We start from the raw sequence: 11,880 nt of genomic DNA on the forward strand, positions 1-11,880 counted from the left end.
TTCTTCGTACATTTTGAGCTGATTCAAGGTTGGATTCTCTAGAAATGCGGTTTCAAAGTCTGACCCAACAGCTTCCCACAGTAGCAGAACCCTAAGTTTTGCTTCCATCTTCACGGACCACACGATAGTTTTCTACCGTGAAAAATGGAGAAGGTGCAGAAATATTGCTGCTTGTAGCCATTACAACGATCACTCACATCTCTCAAGGGTTTATAGTTTTTTAGGTGAGGTTTTCTTCCTTGATTTCTTTCATGCACAATCCCACAAAGATCATTTTTTCCTATGTTTCCGTGTTGGAAAAGGAAGAAGAAGAAAATTCACAGAGAAAGTAGGCAAGTAGCAGCTCTAAGAATGCTCTGCTGTGTTACATATATATGATATATATCAAGATAAACTATTACAACTTGAACAAGTAAGCATAAAAAGATCAACTATTGTCCTAAGATCAAGAACACAGCTTTATGAGTTCAACTTCACCCAAAAAAAAAAAAGAATGGTCCTGGACAGAAAATCTTACACTGACATTGCTTAAAGTACCAAAAATTCAGCTAAACACTAGGGACCTTTGGGTAATCAGAAATTGTCTTCAAACCAAGGCACAAAGACCAAAAACTTCAAAATAAGTTATCTGCAACGGCAACTACATCAGCACAACAACTACTATCACTGGACAACAGACATAAAGGAGGGCTTGGTCAAGTTTGGGAATGCTTTCCAAATTTTCCAATGGGTACCAAAATTTATCAAAGGATGCCAAAATTATCTGACTACCTTGACAATTAGCTTCTTTCCAAATCTTTCAACACCTGCCAACGCCTTTCTTCCCAACCACGCCAACTTAAAATATCAGCTACGGACTTGGATAATAATGTCACGAGCAGTATGGGGAACCTTGCCAACCTAACGTGAGTGTTGGATTTCCAATGGGTCAGAACTTCGTTGCTTTAATTACTGGATTCCCCAAACCAGAGGTGTTTCAAATGCAAAAGGTGAGGCTCAGTGTGATTGGAAATTAGGCAGAGATGTAATGCCATGCGTCAGATTTTTCAGCATGACACTTCTTCCTTGATTTCTCTCCCTCATGAACTCTGGTCCTTGACAACTTTACTGAAGATGTAATGCCATGTCTCGTGTATTATGGCCTTCTGAACCATTGAGGATGCAACTCCAAGATCTAAGCTTTAGAGTTGGATGACAATTCACCATCACCTAAACTCGTGAATGTTTTGGAGATACACTTATCATTATTTACCCAAAAAAGAAAAGAAAACATTTATTTCAACTTTCAAGCCTTCAAGGGCCCAATTTGAAGGTTTTCAAGAATATTTATATCATTTCATTTGCAAAGCTACTGTAATCTGTCACTTCCATGTATGAGTTGTTACTTGTGGCTTTGTGTATTTTATTATATAGCATATGTATATCAAGTTTAATTTTTCTTTAGGGATTTTTAATTTCCAAATACTTAAGAAATGCTGATAACTACATGCTAAATGTCACCCAAAGGGATTTTTTTTTTTGGCACATTCCTTTGATATTCTTTACCTCTGGTCACTGAAATAATGATTTCTCTGTTCAATTCAACATCCCATTATCCTTCTATTTTTTTCAAAAGGAAAAGAGGAAAATGCAATCAATCATGAAAGAGGAAAGTGAATTTGTATGTCGCAGCATTACATTATGAGACTGAATAATGATCAAAGATGTAATCTTTCACTGACATCAATTAACAAATAATCAGTTAATGATCAACATTTATTAGTTAGATAAAATAGAATTCAATGATGACAACTAACAAGGAAAGTGTTGGATGTTTGTAACCCGGAAAGAAAGAGAAATAGAGGGAAAGAAGAGAGAAGAACACAGGAGAAGAGAGATTTTAGAGAGACGAGAGAGAGAGAGAGAGAGAACAGAGAGAGACAAGATGGATTACTGAATGATATGCTGAAAGATTCTCATTTAGGATAACCATAGATTGATTTACATAGGTAGTCCTATATATAGGCCTTTAATCGTATAATTTCTCATATAATACCCTTACCTACCCTCTAACTGCTATAATCACTAACAGTAACTAATTAACTGATAATAACAGCAACTAATATTTTCAATATTATAATTATAAAACAAAGAATAGAACGTAACTTGGTTAGATTCTTATCATGAGAAACTAACCTTATTCAATGAAAATAAGGAAATGGGTTGGTCACAATTCATTCATAAAGCTGCAATCCACGACAACCCAGTAACTTGGTCAACCCAAAAGTGATACCCATAGCTATCAATCCTCCACACACAACCCTCACACATGACCTCAAAATGGGAGCCTTTCCCAACACAGCTCCCACATATCCAAACATTATCAAAGCCAGTGAAGCCACAGCCACAACCACCATTAGCCTTATCTTATAATCTGATATGAATGCAGCAGCAAGCAGAGGAATCAATGCTCCTACGCTAAATGACAAAGCTGATGCAAATGCTGCTTGAAATGGATTTGGCAGTTTCACATCCTTTATCTTCTCCATCTGCTTCTCTTCATCATCTTCACTCATTTCCCTCTTCATCTGTGCAACTTCAACATCATACTGAGTGTACACTGATACAAACTCTCCTATTGCCATACTGCAAGCTCCTGCCACTGCCCCCGCAAAACCAGAAAGCACCATTGCTTTGGCTTCTGTTTTAACAGCTCCTACACCCATCATCAGTGCAGCAACTGAAAGCAAACCATCATTGGCTCCCAATATTGCAGCACGAAGCCATTGACCCCTTTGAGAGTAGTCGCGCTCACCAGTTTCTTCCTTTGGAGTTTGGGTGGTTTGTTCATGATCATCTTCATAATTTGGTTGGATTGGGCTTGGAGCTACTCCTACATGGTTGAGGGATACCAAACCACAGGGTAAAATGGCGGCCATGGCAGACAAGAAGAGGAAAGATCAAAGAAGCTCAAGAAAGCTGAAGAACTCAGAAGAAAAATCAAAGATTTCTTGGCTTAAGATTGCAGGAAAGGGTGTGGAGATTCAAGGACTTATAATGAGAAGGGATGAAAATTCTGGGGGATGAGTGTTATTGATGAGGTGATTCATTTATTTGTAGGTTCGTTTCTGGAGACTTTTTGGGTTATAGCATCAGCCAAATGATATAGGATTGGGAATATTATTTCGAAGTTCTTCACTTTGTCTTTCTCAAAGGACAAAAACTGAGTTAATTTTAAATAAATGAAGCTAACTATTATTTCAGTACTCATCTTTGACTATAAAATATCCAGAAAATAGTGTCTATTTGTATGCATGAAGGAAAATTGTTCAGAATCAGAATATCTTCCTGAGAATATAAACTTACAATAATTGTGAGTTTAATTCCTTTCGGATTTATGTCAAAACTGGAGTATGTCACGACAGGATCAATAATCTTTTCAAATAATATTTTATGCACAAGCACAATCAACAAGTTAAGATTCTGATCGGGAGAAAGTTTCCTGATGATTTGTTTGCATCTCTCGTCACTGAAGTTCGAAGTAGCTGCAGGTGCTCAAGAGTCACGTAACAAAGCCATATTCCTTTTTGTTCTTAATCAACGCCTGAAGTTAATAGGATCATATTTTTTTAAATCCAAGAATCAAGAACACGTATTAATTGCATATTTTTAAGAAATACTACCTTAATACGATAGGATTTATAATAAAATAAATGATAAGAATCATTTTTCATTTTTGTGAAATCATGATAAAGCTTCGCAAGTTGGTGCTGAGTGATTGTTCGTTTCAACTCTTGGGATTAATAAAAAATAACTATAAATTATAAAAGGGTATCGAATTACGAAAAAATAATTACAAACTATAAAAATAAGTGAAATTAAGAATACATCTGTGTTTAGCATAATTCAATACATCTGTTTTCAGCTAATAGACAAGGAGGAAAAGGCAAAAGAAAGTAAGAATAGAGAAGAGGCATTAATCATTATATATTATTCTTTATCAAACAAATTGTACCATTCTTCCCTCTCTTTGTCTTATTTAATGGGCTTTTGTTGACCAATGGGGTTAGATCTAGTGGAAGGGGCTAGTCTTTCCCAATATGGTGAGCCAAGATTTGAATCTTCATTAAAAGAGGTGCTCGCATTTAATACTTAATCTTGTCTCGAATAAGATTGCCTCCAATTGAAAGATAGCTGTGAGCAATAAAAAAAATAGCTTTTGTTTGCTATTATCTTTCAGAGTATTTTAAGAATAAAATTTTAAACCTAGTATACTGGAATAAACTCGCCTATGTTTTACTTGAACATACCCTCAATCATAGTACTTTTGAGTTAGGATAAATTCTTTACATTAGATCACTAAAATCCAAAGCAGTTCCAGGATTTAGTAATGAGGAGGACTAGGATTGAAAAGCATTTATGGCATAAAATTTGTATAAATTTTGGGGGACAGAAATGCAGACCACCTATATAATACCAAATAAAATTTGAAAATTCAGGGAGCCATGGCTCCCATAGTCTCTCTTGCATCTGTCACCGACTAAAATGATCACTTCTCTCCCCACAACAATATCCCATTATACTTCAACACAAGAGAATGAAACATCATTTTTTTAAGATTCTCATGTTGAGAGCCTGACCTCATACAGCAAAATAAAGCAAATTACTTCATTCAAATTATAGGCTCAATCCACAAGAACTTGGTTAACCCAAAAATGATTGCCATAGCTATATCCACCCTTCAAATACAGCCTTGAGCCTTCACACAAGTTCTCAAAATACAAGCCTTTCCCAACACAGCTCCCACATATCCAAACACTGTCAAAGCCAACGAAGCCACAGCCACAACCAACATTAGCCTTATCTTGTGATCTGTAATGAATGCCGCAGCAAGCGGAGGAATCGGTGCTCCTGTGCAAAATAATAATTAATGCTGATGCAGATGCTGCTTGATATGCATTTTGGCACTATTATTATTCTTCCTTTCATCATTCTCACTCATTTCTCTCCTGATCTGTGAAATCTCAAACTTCATACTGAGCGTACACTCACACTAATTCTCTTATTGCCATGCTGCAAGCTAGGCTATTGATCCAACAAAACCAGAAACCACCATGGATTTGGATTCTATTTTAACAAACAGCCCCTATCAAACTCTTTATATTAAGAATGGTTGAGAATAGTTTACTTAATCAAAATAGCACAAGTCGCTTGATTAGACGCATTCCAAGCTTAATATCTTTTAACCTAATTGTCATTCATAGGTTCGAAAATATAAGGAAATATTTACCCAAACCTAATTGCCATTTCCATTCCATTCCATTAACAATCTTTCTAATAATCAAACAGGCTATGACTGAACGGTGGACACTCTACTTAAGATTAATAATTTTTTCTTCTTATTATTAGATACTATCACTGTTATCCTTCAAAGTAATTCAAGAATAAAAGTTTGACCTCAATACACTGAAAGGAGGGAATGCATCCGTACTAGAATTCTACCCCAACTTCTTGCTTTGGCACTCCTTAGTTGAGTGAAATTTCACGTAAGTACATAGGAAAAGTTTTGACATTTTGTCCCACTAATTTAAAAAGTCTGACTCCCTGTGTGTGAGGGAGAAAAGTGAAACAAATGAAAATGTGTGGAATGATCCAGTAACTATAGGGAAGAATGAAAACACAGAAATTGGGTAGTCATACAGGAGAGAGAAATCTAGGACAACCTCTTTTGTTTCGTCCTTTTCATGGGTCTGAGGGAGAAAACCATTGACACAAGTTTTTGTTTTTATCAACAAAAAGCTGAGCGCAGTATTAAGCCCACGGCAATAAAAAAATGCACATATATTTATCTTCATATATATATATAATTATATATGAAAGATATTCGCTCATATATCTTTGGTCCTTTATTTACGTATTTGATATGTGTCAGTATTCTTTCTTTTATTTGAAAACGAATTTCCTTATATATATATATATATATATATATTGTATTTGAATATATTGACAATATCCTTCAAATTTATTTAACTTCAACTTTTTCAGATACAATAACTTCACTCAAGCCTATTAAACTCTAGTCTTAAGTCTTAAACCTAATAAACAACAATATTAATTTTATAAAACAATGTCATTGTTTACTTTTCATTTTCAATATCAAACCCATCTTTTTCACAATAATTTTTAAAATTTTTTATTTTTATTTCATATTCAATGATTTTTCAAAACATGACATCACAATCACTATAACATTTTTTGCTTCTAACGCTTCGTACCAATTCTAAAAGTATTGTTTAATGTGTAAATAAGGAACATTTTTCAAACATTGCAATTGATTATTAATTTAAACAACAAATATTTGACACCACTTGAAAAATGTTACCTAACATAGAATAAGCAATACTTTTAAATTGTTGAATTGTATTTTTTAAATAAGTAATAAAATGATTTTTTTTACAACATTTAAAAACTATTTCCTTTTTTGATAGGCAACAATTACATAATTGTTACCTTTAAATTTTTTTTTACAACATTTAATAATCATTGCGTATTGTGTTTTTATACATAAAAGCCATTTATTTTTACACTTTTTAATATTTTTTGCTATACTTTTGTTAATTAAAAAATTAATTGATTGATTTATTAAATTATTAATTAGTTAAATTAAAAAATCACTTTAAAAAAATTATCTATATATAAAATAATTTGCACACCAAATGATATGATAGTAAATTTGAAAAAGTGGTAAAAGTTATTTTTAACTTCCTTGATTCCTTGAGGCTCGAGGTTCAAACACCAGATATAGATAGAAATCTTAATCTTAATTTTTTTTCTATTTTATATACATACAACAGTTCTTAACTACCTATTATTATGATTATATGATAGACAACATTTTAAAATTATTGCAACATATTGATATGTAAACTATTGCTTATTTTTAAAATATAAACAATAGATTTTGAAAAGTATGACTACAGAGTGCAAAACCTATAACCTTTTATAACAAATAACACCGGAATAAGTATAAGTTTAAAAATGTTACTTTTAGTTTTTTACAACAATTTTCACACTTTTAGCTGCAATTTTCAACTATTGTAATAAAACAAAAATGTTGCCTTTAATTAATTATAAGGCATGGAATTAATTTTTCAAAATTATTAAATTTTATTTTTATATGATCAATTTTTAAATTAAATTGAGCCCCAAAGCTGAAGTCTTGGCTCTACCATTGACTTAGGGTATTCTTCTTGGCACATGTTTTTGAGATTCTATTTATCTAATCATTGAAATGCATAGTATTAAAATTGCACTAGTATAAAAAAGATTTTCTAAATCGGCTAAAAATGGTTTAGAAAGTCTACTTTCTGTTGTAACTTAGAACCAACTTAGAAAGTACAACTTGTTTAGAAAGTGACATCTAAAAAAAAAAAGACATTTAGGGACTTTTTTTTTTGGATTGGAATAAAAAAAAAAAGCCCCTATATTTAAACAACAACTTATTTAAATTACCTCCAAATTCTCCAATCCAAAAAAAAGCCCCTATATTCAAACAACGACATATTTAAATTATCTCCAATCCAACTCTTGTATGTTCACAAATCAAGCAATCGATGTTCAATGATAAAAAACAGTGTGAATAGCAGAAAAGAGAATTTTTCCAAATATAGCAACAACAAGCACAATGAACAATTGAAACTAAGCAAGCTAACATTGACAGCATTAACTAGGTCTGATCAATTTTCCCATTAAGAGCTTCGCAAATTAACCACAGAAATAGCCTGAGAATAACAAAAGTGAGCGCAAATCACCAAGAAGCAACACCAAGCTTGAATATTATTTCCCATTGCATCCCTGGCAAGCCTGACCATTTCCCTAGCCTGTACGTTGTTTTGTCAACTAAGTAGTCTGGCACTCACGTACGTGTGCAGGTGGAGCATTTTTGCTTGCTTGTCATGCTTCAATAAATCAGCACATATACAATGTCATTGTGAAGACTAAATCGCGCTGTTTGACATATAATACTTAGACTATATTCTAAATTATATATTTGATATTGACATTTACATTGATTTCCTCTGAAGCATTGTCAATTCTCTTAGCTTTCATTGTAACTTGCTAATAAATAAAAATTCAATAAGCAAATGTAAAAGAGCATCAAGAACAATCAATTTCTCAAACTAAATGCTCCGTGGACACAATTTTATCAGCAGTAACTTGCTGATAATGTATGAATGTATCTATAGACTAATCAAACTGACCAAACAGTGGAGAATCAGATTCTAGAAGTGTTGAAATTATTTCAAATACTACACCACCAATGTAAAGAACTGCCGATGGGAGTTCATTAAAGAAAATGCTAATTTTCATATTACCCAATGCAAAGGATAATATTTCTACGCATATGTTAGTATATATAACTAATATTGGTTTCTTCCCTTACCCTGCTCACAAGGATCCCGTCTGAGTCATAGTTAAGTAGGGCGTGGGAGCATGATAATAATAAATAATGGCACTACAAGATCACATATCAAGATTCAATTTTACATGAAATATATAACATATTTGTTTCCTGCTATATATAAAAACAAAACAAAAATTAAAGTAGCAACCTTACCTTAAAAGGAAGGACAGAGAAGAGTTCTTGGTGCTCTGTCATTTTGGTGTTTACTTTCAAGCTTTGTACTTGCCATTACATCCACCCAAAAAGAGAAAGAAGGGGGAAAGAAAGAAAAGGATATACATATTTTTATTAATAAAAACAAGCTTATTTTAAAATAAAATCTCAAATAGGTTACCTCCACAGTAGGAGACTTCATATTCACTCTAGAAGTGAAAACTCATTCGTCAATTCCTTTTCTTGGAGGGAAAACTCATAGTTAAATAAAAGGAACCTGTAGATCAGATAAATGAAATGGGAACCAATAAATAAAAGGAAAGAATGAAGATATTAGACTCCATAACAGAATGGTAGATGAAGAAAAACCAAGGCTTTATCAGAACTAGAAAAACCAAGGCTTTATCAATCAACATGAAAACAACTAAAGAGCTATTTCAACACATAATTAGCTTAAAAACCATGTCACTGCAGAGAGAGAGAGAGAGCGAAGTGTTTTGGATCATATGCTCTCTCAAAAAATAACCCTTGTTTCGGAACTAGAGTACTCTACTCTATTTTCAGCATTGTGTGTCAGCAGGCAAAAGAGACAATGACTCAAAGTTCAAGCTAGAAGTAACAATTACTTAAAAAGTTGAGAGAAATTAGCACGAGCAAAAAACTTCTTGAACTTTGAGAATAAAGAATCGTTCAATATTGCTCTCCCAAAAACAACTGAATCAATATTGCTCTCTCAATATTGAGAGAAATTAGCCCTAGGAAAAACATCTTGAACATTGAGAATGAAGCAAAAAACATATGTATCAATATTGCTCTCTCAAAAACATGTGTATCCTGCATTACCACATAACCATGATCCATCAACATTTTAATCATCAGAAATTCATAATAAAGACTTGGTGCCTATTTACTACAGGAGAATTTTAAAAATAAATTTACAATAACCAGGAATAAAGAATCGTCCTTCCTAAAATTTACGAACATTAAAAAGAATAAAGAATCGTTCTTCCCAATCAAAAAACTGAAGGTCTCTAATTACCGATAGAAAAGGAATAACATCCAAGAGATGAGATCATCGGCTTGGGCCAAATGGGTTTTGCAGAACTTGCATCTGTAAGACCTGCCCTCCAACTCTTGCACGAAGACACTTCCCATTTTTCCTATTCTGCTTTTCCTTACTATGGAGACTCACTAATCTGAACCCAACCCAAAACAAAGACAAATGGGAGATTTCAGAGTCCACAGGAAAACGAGCAGAGCGACCGACGAAGAATTAGAAACGAATAACTGCATAATGTGAGGGAAATTAGTAGAACAACACGATGGAGGCTGGGGAGTGCAAACTCGCCTCTGCTCTGCAGTATTTAGATAAGATCTAGCGGTGCCAGAATTTTTTTAAATATGAGCTGAATGTGAAAACGAGAACACGAGAAGGAAGAGGAGGAGGAGGTAGTTCCTAGAAAATAGGGCAAACAGGATTACTACAAGAAGGAGCGATAAGAGGCAAAAGGGGCGTTCTGTGCCCTAGCACGAAGAAGAAGAAGAGGACGTCGCCAATGGTGGGTAAGGTGCCGGATAAGACGAAGCATGGGCGGAGGAAGGTGGAGGCAACGGGGAAGCGACGATGGAAAGGAGAAGAGAGCAATCGTGGGAAATCTGAAAGGCGCAGGGGTTGCTTCCTATTTGGTTAATCTTTCTAGACCGGCTGGCTCGGAGGAGATGTAAATGATACACCTTTTAAAATAATTGTCAAACTCTCAATTTCACTATGAATTTAATCTTTTTACATTGTTAATTTATAAAATTATATCAATTTATTTATAAATTTAAATTAAATATAAATTTAATTAAATTTATAAATTTATTTTTAAATTTATTATTTTTATATTTTTAATTTATAAAATTGTATCAACTAATTCATAAACTTAGATTGAATATAAGTTTAGTTAAACTTATTAAAGTCATTAATTTTTTTTTTTATAAGTTGAGCAAGTTAAGTATATATTATGAAAAATTCATTCTAAAAGTTATAAAATTTGGTTCAAAAAAAAAACTTATAAACATAAAAACTAATATTAATAAAAAAACAAAAATACTAAAAATAAATTCTCGTATTTTAAAATTTTTATGCCTTGTATATGATAAAGAATTAATTTCAATTATGTATATTTTTAATATATTTAAATTAAATTACAATCATATTTTAATGGTTATTTGTTGATAGAGGTTAACTCTTACGAGTTTATGATCCAAGTACGATACGAGTTTACTTTTCATCACAAATTTACTTAAACTTATGAGTTTAATAATATTGCTTTCAAGATCAATTGGTATTTTAACCAGCCTGGAAAGTAATTTTAAACCCAATTATTTAAACAATCAGCTTAAAAAGCACAACATTAAATAATTTAATTACAAAATTGCCACCACATTTATTTTCTAAATGGGCTTCACAAAACCGATTTAAATTGTTGAGTCAACTCAACCAATTGAATTAATAAATCATTGAATTAGGATTTTAATTATTTAATAAAATGTTTTGTTCATGAGATTCTTTACTACTATTTTATCTATAAATTTTAAACCAACGTCTTATCTGGTTCAAAAGCTTGTCTAGTTATTAATACATTGCTGAAATAAACTTTTTCTCTCTTCACAGCACTATCTCTTTTTAAGTTTAACATTTTCTAACTCATTTAAAAAAAAAAAAAAACGCAGCAGCCTCTACTTTTTATTTTTTGTTCCAGAAACAAAAATGTTTACAAAACAAACAAGTAGAGAACAAAACATAGCTTGGTTAGATTCTTGTTAAGAACCTAACCTTATGCAGCAAAAATAAAGCAAATGAATTCATCCATACAGCTCCAGTCCCCAAGAACACAGTACCTTGGTTAACCCAAAAGTGATGGCCATAGCTATCCATCCCCCAAACACAACCCTCACACAAGATCTCAGTGTGAGTCTTTCCTAAACAGCTCCCAAAAATCCAAAACATATCAAAGCAAAAGTAGCCACAATGATAACCACTGTTAGCCTTAATTATAACCTAATATGAATGCAGCAGCAAGCGGAGGAACCAGAGCTCCAATGCTAAATGACAATGCTGATGCAAATGCGGCTTGAAATGGATCTGGCAGCTTCTTCATCTTCTCCATCTGCTTCTCTTTATCATCATCTTCACTCTTTTCCCTCTTCATCTGTGCAACTTCAACATCATACTGAATGTACACCGATACAAAAACTCTCCAATTGCAACTTGCTGCAAGCTCCTGCCACTGTCCCCG

General features: G+C 32.9%; 1 protein-coding gene and 1 long non-coding RNA gene across 3 annotated transcripts; both read right to left on the reverse strand.

The window, feature by feature from the left end:
- Nucleotides 1-494: 494 nt before the first annotated feature.
- LOC129287150 (vacuolar iron transporter homolog 2-like) lies at nt 495-3,366 on the reverse strand. Its single transcript, XM_054923316.1, has 2 exons — nt 2,176-3,366; nt 495-1,209 (listed from the first exon to the last, which is right to left on the reverse strand). The coding sequence occupies exon 1, from the start codon at nt 2,916-2,918 to the stop codon at nt 2,214-2,216; it is 705 nt and encodes a 234-aa protein (XP_054779291.1). The 5' UTR covers nt 2,919-3,366; the 3' UTR covers nt 495-1,209; nt 2,176-2,213.
- A 1,017-nt stretch (nt 3,367-4,383) lies between these two features.
- LOC129286855 (uncharacterized) lies at nt 4,384-8,771 on the reverse strand. Of its 2 annotated transcripts, XR_008587525.1 has the most exons (3): nt 8,597-8,771; nt 7,791-7,937; nt 4,384-4,851 (listed from the first exon to the last, which is right to left on the reverse strand). It is a non-coding gene; the product is annotated as an uncharacterized LOC129286855 (long non-coding RNA). The 2 variants fall into 2 exon arrangements; XR_008587524.1 differs by lacking the exon at nt 4,384-4,851 and having other exon boundaries at nt 7,527-7,937.
- Nucleotides 8,772-11,880: the final 3,109 nt, after the last annotated feature.

The sequence above is a fragment of the Prosopis cineraria genome, unplaced genomic scaffold (assembly GCF_029017545.1).
Source record: "Prosopis cineraria cultivar Desert tree isolate PC_DT_omini unplaced genomic scaffold, ASM2901754v1 PC11, whole genome shotgun sequence".
Classification (NCBI taxonomy): Eukaryota; Viridiplantae; Streptophyta; class Magnoliopsida; order Fabales; family Fabaceae; genus Prosopis; species Prosopis cineraria.